At 38.2% G+C, this 16,936-nt stretch overlaps 1 protein-coding gene across 2 annotated transcripts in view; it reads right to left on the reverse strand.

The window, feature by feature from the left end:
• Positions 1–541: 541 nt before the first annotated feature.
• The window catches only part of KCNH8 (potassium voltage-gated channel subfamily H member 8), a 360,902-nt gene continuing 344,507 nt past the window's right edge, over positions 542–16,936 (reverse strand). For both annotated transcript variants that reach the window (XM_045791943.2, XM_087870334.1), the window contains exon 16: positions 542–1,243. In XM_045791943.2, coding sequence (XP_045647899.1) covers positions 542–1,243 — 702 coding nt within the window. The remainder of the gene's footprint in view (positions 1,244–16,936) is intronic.

A 16,936-nucleotide genomic window follows, 5' to 3' on the forward strand; every position in this document is an offset into this window, starting at 1 on the left:
GGCAAATAACGTGCAATAGCTAACCACTGGCCACCAGCTCTATTTGACTGATTGTCTAGGAGATGACATGCAGTGATAATTGTCCCTTTGCCTTCACAAAAAGAAAAATAGATCAGCAGGAGCTGTGCACTCCCGAGGCCAACAGTGCTATGGATATTGTTCAGGAATGACAAACAGGCACTCAGGAAAAACCTTTGCTGCACTTCACAAAAGTCACCTAGGACAAAACGAATCCACAATTTCTTTGTCTGGGACTTCTAGCTGCTCAGACCCTCAGGGTCTTTGGACTTTTAAAAAGTCTGTCAAACAGACCAGTAAGTGAATACCTGTATAGGAAACTGTTTCTGCTATGTTTCTAAGGATCTAGCAAGTGTTTGCTACAGTACGGACGTGGTTCTGCCTTTGGCTGGCTCCTCACATGCTCTCCTGCAGGACTCCCAGCTTTGCCCAGTCTTCACAACTGCCCAAGGCAAAAAAGGCAAACTAAAGCTGTCATGCAATGGTGGGTTTGAAACTGGCAGCTGCTGCACGTGCGCAAATATCATACATTTATGGCTTTATTATCTTTCATTTCTGCTGTGCTTGTGACAATTTCCAGTGGAAAGTTCTCCAAGGGTTCCGTAGAGATTGATGCCGCTCCTTCCCTGTCCCAAGATCCTGGCAAGTTTTCCAGACTGAAGGAACTTGTGGCTCCCTGGCTGAAGCTGCCCTCCTCTGATCTGCTTGGGAGAACCAGGTGCAAGGATGTTTCCGAGGAGGAGCAGGCAGAGGATGAGAGAGTCGCCGAAATGGACTGCAGAGGTGTCAGTGTAGAATCCGAACGCGGAGAGATGCACCTTAAAAATTGCAGTTGACCTTCTTGGACAACCTGGTAGTGGGCAGGTGAATAATCAAGGTTTGGAGAATAAAGTTCATTGTCTGCTGGATGTGGCTCATGGGCTCCAGTTCGCTGGGGGCTGCTCCCCACAGAGGAGGGATCCACACTCCAAATGTCTGAGGTGACATTACCATGACAGAGTTGTGCTTGAGTATAAGCAGCGCCACCTGCTTGCAAGTGTAGGCAGGGCTGGTGCGTACTCCAGGTCATCCTGGTCTGTAAGCTGTCCCTGGAGGGACACACAGATGTGGAGTGCAGAGAGCAGAACCGCGACGGCTGCTGGGGTGACAGAATGTTTTCTAGAAGTTGCATCACATTCCTCATGTCTTTACCTAACTGAGAGACCTCCTGAGTCAATGTCGTTACCTGTGTGGATAAAGCAAAGCAGAAGGCAATAGTCAGAGTGCATGGTAATGATTTCAGGGCAGTGAGGCTGGGAAATGAGATTCCCCAGCAAGAAGGCCTGAAAAGCTGTTCCACCTCTGACTCCAGCCGAATCCAAGGGGTGACTGGAGAAGTTGGGCCCCTGATCTAAAGCCATCCTTATTCTGAGGGAACCTAGACAGACATTCATAGTCTGGCATTCTTAATCAGTGACTCGGGGTTCTTGAACAAAATTAAGAGACATGGGCCAATTATCTGTGGTATCTCTTAAATGCAGGCAGTATCTTTTACTTCCTCTGAGTTAGTGGGTTACACAGTGGTGCACACAAATCATCCTGGACACCACAAAAACCAGTTTGGAGTGGTGGGTATTGTATGTAAAGCGCTCAGCACACCATCTGTCCAGAGTAGATAACCAATGATAGCTCTCACTGCTGTCACTTCTGGTCGAGATCCATGTTTATTGCAGGTTCAGGGGCAAACTGGCCTTCAGTGATGATGAAGGCCGTGAACAAGAACCCACACCAGGTTTGCGAGAGAGGGAGTCTGCAGAAAGAGGGAAAACAGCAAAATAAGAGAAATCTGGTGGGCAGCTAGGTACAGATCAGCCCAGTGGGGAGCTTGGGGGTGTTGCAGGTGAAAAGTGAAGCAGGAACCTTGTGGAATTATAAATTGTGTGGTATGTGCTTTACTCACTTTTCTAGGCAAGACATCAAGCTTTTGTGAGATTTTCCAAGTAGACACAACTTTCAAACACCCAAGAACCACTGAAGAGTCTTCATTATTCATTTTACACTTAGAACCAATAATAAAGTTCGCCAGAGGATTTGTTTTCTTACCAACCACATCACTTTTTTTTAAACCATGGAAAACCACCAGAAGATTGAATCTAGCATTTCTGGAGTGTTTACATTCTTCAAAGTGAGGAAACCCAGAAAGCAGGAACAAACATGTATCTTCAAATCTTTGGTGAGATTTGTTAACGCTAACACGATGTTGTAATACTTTGCCTTCAATTGCTATAAGGCTGTATTTTATAAAGGACCTTCTATGACTTGAGTATACTATCATGAGTTGTAAAACTCCAATATAAGCAGCTGAACCCATTGACTATCCTCAAAAAACAAAACAAAACAAAAGGCAAGTTCAACTTCAGTGATGCCAGATCCAATATTGCTGTTTTGGGCATACTTTTTTCAACATTGACATATACATTCCTAATTCCTCCAGCAGCTTAATTCATTCCACTTCCTGCAAATGCGTTCTGAAACTAATTCTCCCTGGCAGGCCCATCGGGAGGTAGTGCCGCTTGAAACAGACATTTAAAAAAGGCCAGAAGGAGGTTTTTCCATGGTTCAGGCAACCAACTGGTAACACCTGCCTTGAAATTGCCAGGCCAAAAGTATTTCTGCCTTGCTGCTAGCATGGAACTCGAGGGACTCAATCGAATGCTTGTCCAGGCTTTTCAGCAGATCTGAAACTTCTGGCGATAAAAAGATACCTCCGAGCCTCACATTTAAGAAGCAAAACAGTGAATCTGAGAAAGATGCTATGTGTTTTGAAATTTTCACTGCAGGTTGTCTAATTTCATGACCTGCCAAGCCTCAAATTTAAAGTACATGGATCACACTAAAATCAGGATCTGGATCTTGGCACTGCAGACATACACCCATGGGCTCCATCTTGAAGTGATTAGCAATTCTATCAAAATTTCAGAAGAGAAGGCTGACACTAAATGAGATGTTTGAAGGGATATATTGACCATCCATTTTTGTGGACTAAGCTTCATTCCTGTATCAAATTGACCAGGGATACATTAGCTCCCAGTAAAATGCTTTCAATAGGACTTTTATTAGGAGTGGATAAAGACACAGTCTTTGAAGAACCACTTTGCATTTTAGGCACATCAATAATTATGTTATTCAATAAATGTTTGAGTAAGTTTATAGTACAGTATGCTTTAGGTACCTTTTTCTCTATTTGATCTATGAACAGTGCTAAGATAGGTAGGGATACATTATTATTTCCCCACCTGTAAAATGGGGACACTAAGGCTCAGAGGTTAAATGACATTTTTAAGGTCCCTTATTTCATGATGGACGGTCTTTGGCCTAGAATTCAGACCTTCTAAGTTTGATGCTCTTTCTCTTATATTATATTATCACATGGGAAAGGACATATTGCTTAATCATTGAGAGATTTTTGCTAATGTGGCCAGAATTTGTGAGGAGCCGAGATGATACAAAAAGGTAGCTTCATGTGTAAAATAGATCTGAAATGTTAATTCAACACCAAGTAAGTAAATACTAAGTCAGAGACTGATTAAGCACAGCAAAATCTCCTCATATCAAATTATACAAATAAAACAACAAAAACTGTGCAGCAAGGGGAATTTGGAGCCAGACAATATGTCAACATACATATTTCTGATGAACTATTGTTTCTAGATTTCAAAATAAACAGGTGTTTTTCCACGGGTGAAATACCTTTTGATGGCCTCGTCGTCAACATCGAACTTTACCGTGTAACTTTAAGGTTATGAACTTTGAGTGGGAATCCAGAGTCTTGACTGGCTCCCGGAATGTAAACAAGCATTAACATTTCCAGAAAACAAAATCACTATATTAGCTTGAACTAAAAGCAGCAAAGAATCCAAGGAAATAGAGCTTTCTTTAGCTCTGAAGGGTAATGATCAATGTATATCAGGGAAGAATTCAGTCACTGTGTCACTGAGGACACACCCCTGCACCTTATTAAAGTTACATGAGGAAATTAATCCCTGCTGGGTAAGGGATCTCTCCCTTCACAAGGACAAAAGCAACTGTCACAAGGAAAGATGGCATCTCCTGGAGGTGGATATTCTGGTGACACTGAAGGTGACAACATCCTGGCACAGAAAGTGCGGTAAGATTCACTGCACTTTTGCTTACTGCTTTTTGCCGGCCTTGCTAACAAAATTCATTCTAAAACAGGGAAGACCTTTTTCTTAATCAAATGTGGAAAGCAAAGAATGCAGTCTCTACTTTCCAAGGGTGGTGAGACTTAATGCTTTTTTATAGCATGCTAAGAAGATGTGCATTTGCTAAAAAACAAGCCCCATCTCATTTTTCCTTCCTTCCTTCCTTCCTTCCTTCCTTCCTTCCTTCCTTCCTTCCTTCCTTCCTTCCTTCCTTCCTTCCTTTTTGACCCTGAGATCAAGACCTGAGCTGAGATCAAGAGTCAGACACTTAACCAACTGAGCCACCCAGGCCTCTCCCCATCACATTTTTTTAGTGGAGCCTATTTACTGACTCCCATAACTCATGACTATATTCTGAGTACCAAGTGACATACTTAAGTTACTCAGAGTTGTTTCATCAGTTGAAATTTGGTAAACCTTTTTGTACCCTGGTTGCTACCTTAGCTGGCTATTTTAGGTGTGGCCTTCTGATTACTTCTACTTATAAAGATAAAATAGATAAACCATAACTTAATACACATTTTTCTCTTCCTTGTGTATTAAGTCATATTTCCTTTATCCGCTTTTCCCTCTCCTTCCTCTTCCTTCTCCTAATTCTCCTGTGAATAAGAACCCATCGGTCTGGGATTTAAAACTGTTGGCCAACCCAGTTCACCATCACCATCTGCAGAGCCAATTGTTCACATCCAAGATTTCTCTATCCTTTCCAAAGTCCCAACTGCTAGAAAGAAGTGTTGAAAACACCATCTGTGCTTCCAAGCGGTTCAGTTTTCTATCCAAAACTTCGGAGCGCCTAAAGATCCTTCCCTCCTCTGTTGTTCCAGTAAAATGTATTTTACCACACAAATTATTAGGTGTTTAGCAGGTTTTGGGGCAGTGTATTTGGTCTTGTTGAGTAGCACCTTCTGTCATGAATAGAAACATCCATGCGACAACAGACTGGTCAATTACCCATGATAATCCACACAGTGGTCTAAGAAGGAAGTCACTAATTGCCACAATTTTTCTATTTTGGCTATATCCAGGTTTTCTCAGAACTTCTGTTGGCTTAGAAATAGTCATTGTTGCCTACATTTCCAGAGGATCCTGGTTTTTTCCTCTTAGGTTTAATTTGCTCCACTGATGTGATGCTACTTCTCACCGTCCACTCAATCATATGCCCACAGACGCTTTGTTGTGAGGATTAAATAATATAATGGATGTTAAAGTTTGGTCCCCATGCAACTGATCCCAGTACCTGCATTTGATAATGCAACACAGCTTAATTGAAAACTTTTTCATGGTCCGGAATACTGACCCAGGAAACATTTAGCCCAAAGAAAATAAAAGCCTGTTATCTATGTAACTCCTCTTCAGCTTCAGCATGGAGAGACAACCCATGCTGTCAATGCTTTTACATAATTATTTTGGAACAAACAGAGTCTCCAAGTTTTAGCTTCACCTTGCATAGATCTTTGCAGTAACAAATAGTAACAGCAATAACCAGAGCTTTGAGAAATGTTACGTTCCTGTATTTCCATTCTAAGGTTGGAGTAATTGCAGTCAGATGGATTGAGAAATCTCTATAAAGGATGTGTGAGCCAAAATATAACAATGTGCAGCTTGGTGTTGATCACAATTGAATAAGGAGGACCAATGTGGGGTCTGATGAGGGCAGGGATGACTAGTCTTAATTGTTCTTTATAATAGCTGTAGTCCCTGCATAAATCCTGCCATTTATAAATCTTTGTTGATACATGAGTAATTTAATGAATAATAAGTTGCATGGTTATTTTCTTAATATGAGTTTCTGGTATTTTCATATTCACTTAAATAACTTCCACCAATCTCCCATAAATAGCACTGCAAGACACAGAAGTAAATATCACTGTACCTCTAGCAGGTAAGAACGTATTGTATGATCTCAGTGTCTCATGGACGTCCCCATCACTTCAAATGGGAGATTTTAAAACCATTGTGTTATTACATAGTTGAAAAAAATCCATCTGTGGTGTTGGTGCCTTAATTGTCCCAATAAGACTCTGCACTGCCAGTTTTTACATTTAGATTGTGTGCCTTTTGGTGAAACACAGATTTGCTGTTCTGGTGTGTCTTTGCATTGTGCCTTTTGGGAACAGGGGTGTGAGTTTCATAAGGAAGACCAAAACGTGTCTTTGACAATACCTTTTATTTCACATCGAAGTAGCCAACTTTTGCCTTCTATTATTCATGTTTTACATTTTTCAGTCTTGGCTATTGGCATGGTATGATTCGTGGCCTCTTAGTATAACTGGAACTTCAATTGATAGAAAAAAATGCCATTTCAATTTTTGTGCATTCAGTGAGCAGATGGGGAATGCATCTGTTGATATAATCTTCTTAGCTTGAAGAGTTCTTGACCCGTCACTCAATTTTTGCCAAACATGTACACATTTTCCTGCTAGACACAATTTTCCTAAATTCCGGGTACTAATTACACCAATCCTCTCCCCCCTGCCATGAACACATATACATTTTTACAAGCTCTGATTCAGGTAATTAAATGGTCTTTCATTTAATCTTTTGTTACGTTGCATATTTATCATGGGATTCAGACAAGTTCAATCAAACTCCATAAGCAGGCAAAACAAAAAGGACGATCGGCATAATTTCATCCTTGTGTCTTTTGCTTCACAACACATTCAAAAACAAATGACAATCTTTTTATCTGTCAGCTAAAATAATAATCATACTCGGCACTTGCATAAATTTCATCCAAATGAGAATCTCAATCCCTTTACTTAAAGAAAGTTGTAAATCTTGTTCTACAGCTGGAGAGACTAGAATGTTGGGAGGTGAAGTGGCTTATGCGAGGTCACACAGGAATAGTACCAAGGGCTTTACTTTTGCAGGTGCATCTGATGCTTCTTAAATTACAATAAGAAGAATTACAAGTCTTGAGAGTGATTACTCCAATGGTTTCATTGAATTTCTGCAAACTCAGGCCTTCAGACAACTTTATTACTTTAACTGTATTACTATAATCCATTATTTATCAACCCTTTGATTGCTTTCCTCATCTATTTTCCTACTTCCTGTGACAAAGTTTAATTAGTATCCAAATTGCTGTCTGGCCAAGGGATCCTCACTGCTATTTATTTGGTGTTCACCAAATAAAAGTCTGTCTCATCTCTGAATACCAACTGTATAGACAGTGCTTATCAAGACAATGTATAGAGAAATCACCTGGGGATCTTGACACCATGTATATTCATATTCAGTAGGTATGGGGTGGAATTCTGCATTTCTAACAAGCTCCCAGTTGATGCCAGTGCTGCTAGTTTGTACTCTAAGGGGTCAGATCATGAGTTCCTATTATGGATCTACTCCCTTTGGTTAACTCCTCATGTACCTGTCTTTCAGTAAGAGCTGAGAATTTAGTCTAAACAGCTTTCCTCAATTCCTTTGGCAAGTCTGTAGTTGGAGTTTTCAATTTGTTCAGATCTTCTTCCATTTCTTTCAACGATATTTTGTCTTTATTTGTGTACAAGTCTTGTACCTCCTCAGTTAAGTTTATTCCTAAGTATTTTATTCTTTTTGATGCTACTGTAAATGGGATTGTTTTTCTTAATTTCTCTTGCCGATAGTTCATTAACAGTGTATAGAAATACAACTGATTTTTGTATATTGACTTTGTATCCTGCAACTTTACCGAATTCATTAGTTCCAACAGATTTTGGTGGAATCTTGAGGGTTTAAGGTCTTCGTGATTGTTGAAGCTGTTGTCTTTGTTCTTGGTGGCTCCCAGTAGTTGAGGGTGTCCTAAGATCTGTCAGTGTCCCAAAGTGAAGAATCATAGAGAGCATCTAGATGCAGGTGGATTAGGAGCTGGACCCTCAGGTAGCAGCTGGGCAAGTATGCAGTCCTATCTGCTCCAGGGAGAAACTAGGAGATGGGCATTTTTGCATGCTCCCTCTCTTCTGAACCTGGATATACAACCATAGAGATGTTCTTACACCCATTTTTTTTTCACTTTTTAAAATTTAAATTCAATTAATTGACATATAGTGTATTATTAGTTTCAGAGGCAGAGTTCAGTGATTCATCAGTTTTATATAATACCCAGTGCTCATTACATCATGTGCCCTCCTTAATGTCCATCTCCCCACTCTGCTCCTCTCCAGCAACCCTCAGTTTGTTTCCTATGATTAAGAGTCTCTTATGGTTTGTCTCTCTCTGATTCCGTCTTGTTTTATTTTTCCCTCCCTTCCCCTACTTGCCTCTGTTTTGTTTCTTAAATTCCACATACGAGTGAGATCATATGAAAATTGTCTTTTTCTGATTGACTTATTCCATTTAGCATAATACCCTCTAGTTCCATCCATGATGTTGCAAATGGCATGATTTCATTTTTTTTTGGATGGCTGAGTAGTATTCCATTATATATATATATATATACCACTTCTTTATTCATTCTTCTCTCGATGGACATCTGGGCTCTTTCCATAGTTTAGCTATTGTGGGCATTGCTGCTGTAAACATTGGGCTGCACGTGCCCCTTTGGATCACTACATTTGTATCTTTGGGGTAAATAAATACCTAGTACTGCAATTGCTGGGTCATAGGGTAGCTCTATTTTTAACTTTTTGAGGAACCTCCATACTGTTTTCCAGAGTGGGTTCATCAGTTTGCATTCCCACCAGCAGTGTAAGAGGGTTCCCTTTTCTCTTCATCCTCGTCAACATCTGTCATTTTCTGACTTGTTAATTTTAGCCATTCTGACTGGTGTGAGGTGGTATCTCATTGTGGTTTTGATTTGTATTTCCCTGATGTCAAGTGATGTTCAGCATTTTTTCATGTGTCTGTTGGCCATTTGTGTCTTCTTTGGAGAAATGTATTGTTCATGTCTTCTGCCAATTTCTTAATTGGATTATTTGTTCTTTGGGTGTGGAGTTTGATGAGCTCTTTATAGATTTTGGTTACTAGCCCTTTATCTGATATATTCTTACATCCATTTAAAAATTACCTTTGTTTGCTATAATCCTGTAGGACTTGGCTTTCAGAGGTAGGTGTTTTGAGGGCCCTAGCTGAGGGCACTAAGTCCAAACTCTCCAATGCTGGGAGTTAGGGGTTCCCTCTTGATTGTATGGCACTTTATCTCAGGTGGTGTTTATGGTTTATGTGTCCCACCTTTCCTATCTCTCTCCATGTGGGGATTTTCTCATTTACCTGGTATGTCAGAGTCATTCAGCTTTTTAAAAAAATTATTTCTTGTTTTTATGTTTCTCTCAGAGGGAATTATTCTGTGTACAGATGTACGTTCAGTGTGTCTGTAGGAGGAAGGAAATTCAGAAGCTTATTATGCTGTCATTTTGGGGCATTTGTTATCTATTTTATGTGTTTTAACCCATTGTATTTTTTTAAAAAAAATTATTTATTTATTTGCCAGAGAGAGAGAGTACAAGCAGGGGGAGTGGCAGGCAGAGGGAGAAACAGGCTGTCCACTGAGAAAGGAGACTGAGGTGTGACTCGATCCCAGGACCCTGGGATCATGACCTGAGCAGAAGGCAGATGCTTAACCGACTGAGCCACCCAGGCAACCTAACCCCACTGTATTTGTTATCTTACCAAAATTACCCCATGTTTGGTGAGTGGGAGACCCTTTGTTTTGGCTCCTGAGCTCTTTTGACATCATCCTAGTAGTGTTTGATAGTTTTCTTGTTGTCTTGTACACTAAGGTGTCCTAGACATATGTGTATTTCATGTCCCCAGAAGTGGAAACAGCTATTTAAAGAGACTCTGATTTCTTTTATTGGGAAATTTTATCTGAGACTATAATTGATGTATAGAGATACTCACTGTTATTGGGTTGGTCATTGTTTATACTTCTTTTCTGTTGAAAGGGCTTGGAAATGTATGCATGTACAAGACACTGCATAGGTTTATATTAGTATTACTAATTCTATTTCAGGATTACAGGGTTTTAACATTTTATATATTACATTTGTATCTCCTTTACACTGTGATTTCTCTGGTTATTGAGATATAGAAGATGATAGAGTTAGGATATCCCATAATGACTCATTTGCTTTATACCCCATTATACATACAACAGTTGCAGTATATCAATACCAGTACTGTCATTACAAATTATGGTTACTGAAAACAGTTTAAAAATTTGGGGGGAGGCATATTCTATTATAATTTTCTCCCCACTCCCCTTTCAATGGTTCATCCATATTTATATTGTCAGAGCATATGGCTTTTGACAACGTAATACCTTCTCTTCTTTAACTTTCATTTAGACTTAGTACTATAAATAAGTACAGATTTAATGCTGATGAACTTGTCCTATGACAATGTCTTTCAAATTATCTTGGTTTTTTGAATCTTGCTCTCAAGAACATACTTCAGGAAACGTATATGGGAACAATATTCCTTGAGTTATTTCATGTTAACAGTTTGGTACCTGATAGTCATTTTTTTCTGCATATAAAATCCTTAGTTTACATTTTCTTTACATTTTGTATATTTTGTATGTTACTCCATTCTCTTGCATAAAGTGTTGCTGTCTAAAAGTCTAACAACAGTCTAGATTTATCCATGTACATCCCTTATAAGATCTTTTTTATCTAGATACCTAATGAATATTTTTTCTTAAAGTCCAGTAATTTCCCTAGAGTGTGAGATTACAATATGCAGCTTCAAAAAACCTTTTTTTGGTGTGTGTGGTAATCTTAGGGGACTTTTATTGGATTATTATTCTTAGTGTTTGTTTGGTTCCCTGAATTTGGCTTTCTTCTTCTGAGACTTGTATTTTTTGTATGTTAGAGCTTCTTTATCTTTAATATTTGACACTTTTCTTCAAATACTTTTTAAAAAAAATCTCTTCATAGATTAGATGCTTTAAACTTTTCTTCTTTTTCAAGATCTATTTTGGCATTATTTGTTTATTTGCTCTTGTATTGCTTCCAATTTAGGCAATTTTTACAATGATCTTTTTCTCACTTCTAATTCTTTCTTAAATGTTTTTCTCTAATTCTTGAGTTCTATTACTTCGTGAAATAGGAAAGAAAAACTTTAAAGGATAAAAAATTTTAAGTTTCTCTAAAGCACAACATCTGAAACATAGAAACATGTTATTATTTACTTAATACGGATAATAGTTATTTGGATATCTGTTATTTTATCAATATCTATATGTTTAAAATGGCTCATGGTTAAAAAATAAAGACAAAATATTCAGTATGTACACTGGAACCTCATTTAAAAAATACATCTATATACATGTAATTCCTTTAAAAATCCCCAAAATATTTTATCTGAAAAATAAAACTGATTTTTTATTAATTGTTTCTCCTTTATCTCTGGTTGTTATAAATTCAATGACTGATTTTTAAGTACTGCAAATCAGTGTCCAAAAACAAACAAACAAACAAACAAACCCCAAAGGAGTATATTCCTATTTAAATGAATGCAAAGGCTCTTCTTTTACTTTTACGGCAACTGAGCAATGAACACCCCAGTGAGAAAGACTCGTTCAGCAAGGTCTAGCATCATGGAACCATGGTACCAAAGCTTGTTAAGAGGTCTAGAAAGAGTTTCCTTTTCACCATTGGCAGACACCTTCCCCAAATCAGGCTTTTTTGATAATGGAGTTTTAAACAAAAACACATTTCCCTATCAAACTCTTTAATAAATGCTATTTGAATAGAACTCCTTTATCTCCAAGGCTGAGTGTATTCAGTTTAGAGAGTGGGCTTTCAGATCATCAACTGAAGTCAGTATAAGGCTGTAGTAACAGTGTTTTGTTACCAGTTATCAGATTTGATTTAAAAATACATTTTAAAAAATCAGTATATTACCAGTAGACTCCTCCCCATCTATCATTTTATTTACTTTAAAATGTACTCCTTTTCTTTTCTTCCTTTCTTTTTCCGGATTTGAAAATGCTAGCATGTGGAATAGTCATCAGTGGGAAACACGTATGAGAAAACATATTTGGGAAATGTATATCTCCCCTTGAATAAACATAGAGTATATTTTCTTAGGCTTTTTGAAAAGCCCTTTCTAAAATTATCATATCTTAAAATTATCTGTCCATGATTAAATCAAATATTACATTTAAGTATATATGGGTAACTTAAGGAAGCAAAGACTCAAGTCTTAATGTGGGTATCTAATATTTCAGAAGGAAATATTTCCAGGGCACACCAAGGATGGCCTTCTTTGAAATCTAATCCAATAAAAAGAAAACCCACCGAACTGGGATTCAGGTCTTGTTTTTAGGCGTTTCTATACCTCTTACTGCATATGTAATTATCTCTGGGCCTCAATTTACTCATCTGTGATGGAAGCATCTCACATGATGGGATTTCTAGTGTCTCTTCAAACTCAAAACTAGAATTTCATTTTTCTCTTCTATTCAATGTTCTAATGCCTGATGGTTAAAATAGATATAATGCATAATTCAGCATTTTTTATACATTCATTACCATAAATGTGTGTCCACCTGATGCCAATCATAGCAAAGAAAAAAAGGCAGATAAAGATTCTTGTCCTCATTCTAATGGGAGCATAAAGACAATGAAAAAGTAGATAAATAAACTATGTACCATAACAGAGGTTTGATAGGCTATGAGGGAAAACAAATTTGGAAGTAAATGTGGGGAGAGGGGACTTCTATTTTAAAAAGACTGGTCAAGGAAGACCTCATTGAGAAGTTGACATTTGAACATAGGCTTTAAAGAGGAAAGAGAGCTGTCTATGCAGATTTTGGGGAAGAGCTTTCTGAACAGAGAGAACAAATACAATATCCTCAGGTGCTGTCATAAACTAAAACATGATAGACAATGTCTGTTCTGGAAATGTCATCTGTAGGACACTGGGATCATTTGTGGTTATCTTTAAGAAATTGGGACAAGAACAATAGCTAAATTGTGGAAGGAGCCGAGATGCCCTTCAACAGATGACTGGATAAAGAAGATGTGGTCCATATATACAATGGAATATTAGTCATCAGAAAGAATGATTACCCAACATTTGCAGCAACATGGGCAGGACTGGAGGAGATTATGATAAGTGAAATAAGTCAAGCAGAGAAAGACAGTTATCATATGGTTTCACTCATTTATGGAACATAAGAAATAGCAGGGAGATTAGTAGGAGAATGAAGAGGGGATAAACAGAAGAGGGAATGAACCACAAGAGACTATGGACTCTGGGAAACAAACTGAGGGCTTCAGAGGGGAGGGGTGGGGGATTGGGATAGGCTGGTGATGGGTATTAAGGAGGGCACGTATTGCATGGAGCACTGGGTGTTATACGCAAATAATGAATCATGGAACACTACATCAAAAACTAATGATGTACTGTATGGTGACTAATATAACATAATAAAAAATTATTATAAAAAAAGAAATTGGGACAAGAGAAGGGGGAAGTGGCAAAGGAAGTTAATCATGACAATTAAGGGTCTGTATTTCATGTCATATGAGTAAAGTTTCAAGGAAGAGAGAGCATTTAGAGAAGAGGAAAATATACCACAGAGTGGGGAGGGAGAGAGATACTAGCTACCTTCAAAATTTAAAGTATTTTCATTAAAAAAAATTATGTAGCTTTTCTATGCAACTCAAAGGAGACAGAGTAGGAAATATTAATAAAAGGTTTTACAGAGAGTTACATGAGCTAAACATAGAGAATAGGTTTCTAATAGCTAAACTAATTGAGGAATGACGTTGGCTGTCATCAGAAGCATTTGGGAATTTTTTTTAAAGATTTATTTATTTTAGAAAGAGAAAGGAGGGGAGAAAGAGAGTGGGGGGTGGGGAGGAGGGTGAGGGAGAGAGAGAATTCTCAAGCAGACTCCCTCCTGAGCACAAGCCCAACACGGGGCTCCAAGGACCCAAAGATCATGACCTCAGCTGAAATCAAGAGTCAGAAGCTTAGCCAACTAAGCCACCAAGGCGCTTTGCATTTGGAGAATTTTTGTTTTTATTTTTTTTTAAGATTTTATTTATTTATTTGAGAGACATAGAGAGAGAGAACATAAGCAGAGAGAGGGAGAAGCAGACTCCCTGTTGGGCAGGGAGCCCAATATAGGGCTCGATCCCAGGACCCTGAGATCATGACCTGAGCTGAAGGCAGATGCTTGACTGAGTGAGCCACCCAGGCACCCCCGGAGAAGTTTTAAAAGTAAAGATACCCAGTCCCAACTGTAGAGTTCTGAGATTCAGTTAGTCTATGCTTGGCCAAAGGAATAGTTATTTTAAAAATATTTATTAGTATTAAATATATTTTATATATTAATTTATAAAAAGATCTATAATCATGTAAAAAAATCTAGAGAATCTGAAAGCACAACTAGGTTTGGGAACTGCTTGTATAGCTTTTTCTGGGGGCATAGTGAGCTCCTTACTACAGAAAATGTTCAGGCAAAATAACTTACTAATCCCCTCAGAAATAAAAATCCCATACTGGGAGGTAAGCCAAAATAGGTGGCCTCTGAGATAGCTCTCAAATTTCAGATTTTATGATTCTATCACATTATGAAAATACAATAATATCAAAGCTAAGGTTGCTTAAATATTTGTTCCAGGACAATTCTTTAATCCATTATTTATAAAAATCGATTATTTCAAATTCTATCCAATCATATGGTCATATAAGAACTCTGACTAATTTAGTATTGATTTATGATATTGTGTTTATTTCTAATTGGACACAAGTAAATGGGAAGTGTCAGTTCCCATTTATCTAGGTGCCTGATGGTTCTCTAACAAAAAGAAAGAAAAAATCCCCAAACCTTCCCAAGTTCATATATGCTTATATTCTAGTACTGAACAATGGACTTACTTGAGATACAGGACATTCTGTAAAGTCTGAGTACATTCATTCTGTAAAGTTGTACTTCAGTAAAGTCTGAGTACTTTAACAACAATGTTAATAATAACAATAACAATAGTAATAATTTTGAGGCAATTCACAGATTTTTTTTTAGATATAATCAAAGTTTTTTCAAGAGCCTTGGGGAAGGAAGAAATGTACACATGAAAGTAACATAAAAGTTTATAAAAGCAAATACTGAATGGCAAGGTTAGAAAGTAGGTGTTAAAGCTCAGAGAAGGGACTTAAGAATTGGCATTCATCATGGAAGAATCAAGAGAATTAATAGGCGTTTGGAGGCAGAATCAGAGCCCTTTTGAAAGATGTATGGTGTTCTCATTTTTAAAAGGGGGAAATTTATGCATTAGGGGAGGATAAGAAAGAAAAAGTTCCCCATAATCCTTTCCAACCATAAGATTCTATAAAAAAATTCTAATGCTATCTGTAGCTGCTGGATTGGATCAATTATTGAACTTAATTTTCCTATTGATGAATGGAAAATGGCAGAGGGTGTGTTCTTTTAAAAATGTATCAACTTATGGGGCTCCTGGATGGTGCAGTCAGTTGGTCACCAGACTCTTGGTTATGGCTCAGGTTGTGGTCTTGGGGTCCTGGGTGTCATGGTCAAGCCCCGTGTCTGGCTCTGGGCCCAGCATGGAGTCTGCTTAAGACTCTGTCTGCCCACCTCCCCCCCGCCCCCCCCCCCCCGCTTGCGTTCTCTTCCTTGCTCTCTCTCTCAAATAAATAAATCTTTAAAATAAAATTTCAACTTACAAATTATTTAGGAAGTATGGAGGGGTGGGGAAACATCCATGTCCATCTTTTTAAAAAATACCCAGTTATTCTGAAGCTATCAGTTAGTAGCCAGTTAATAACTAGCTACCACTAACTGGATAATTACTAGTAATAAGTAATTAATAACCGATTGTTTAAATTTCCTTTGAATTTTTCTGTACTTGCTTGAATATGCAGTAACTCATTTTACTGAATATTTCCCATTTTTATTCCTAGAATAGATCCAGTTTCCAACCAATTCCGCTCCTTGGAGGCTGACTTGTATGAACTCCATCAACAGGCACATTGGCTCTTTGACTTCTGGTTGGCTTTGGCCATTGTAGAACATCAGCAGATCGGAGGGAGGTAGGAGAGGGAGGTCGGGGTATATGTTCCTCTGGCTGCTTCCCTGCAGGGTTGAGGTGGGCAGAAGGTCACAGAGGATCCCAACAAAAGATCACAGCTCCTTTCAGGTGGCCTTCTCCACCCAACTTCCTCTGACTCAAGATTCTATAACCATTCTCTACTCTGACCCCTTCAGACCTAGTGGTTGTAGTGAACTTCTGCTGTTATTATTCCCCACAGTGGGGAGGGACAGTTCTATCCTTTGTGATTTCCCTACACTCAACTAACTTCTTTGTAAATACTCCTTTTATTCAACCCTGCTCAAATTGCTCATTTGGAATGTGGCATTGGTCTCCCTTGGATCCTTACCGACATGTCCAATTAGTCCCTCTATTCAAAATAAGAAGAGGCCTATATATAAGTAATCACAGGCCAGGAAGACAAAAACAGCTAATATCCAAAAGCTGTATCCATGTTAAATTCACACTTCACAGGATAAACTTTTGAGTGGCATTTTTTTTTTTTCTTTTGGAAGATCCGCACTATTCTTTAGGGTATGTATGTATGTATTATCAGTTAGTATCTCATGAGAGCTACAAATCTACCTATCCATACAGGCTTGAGAACTGAAAATAAGCAAAAAGCATCCTGCAAATCATTAAATAATTGGGTTTATTCCGGTGTAGAAAGTTATGTCCACAAAATGTAGCATTATAATCAATAATACTTATGTTTTAAAATGAAAAATGCAGAAT

This window comes from Ursus americanus, chromosome 20 (assembly GCF_024610735.1).
Source record: "Ursus americanus isolate L20-20 chromosome 20, mUrsAme1.1.p, whole genome shotgun sequence".
NCBI lineage: Eukaryota > Metazoa > Chordata > Mammalia > Carnivora > Ursidae > Ursus > Ursus americanus.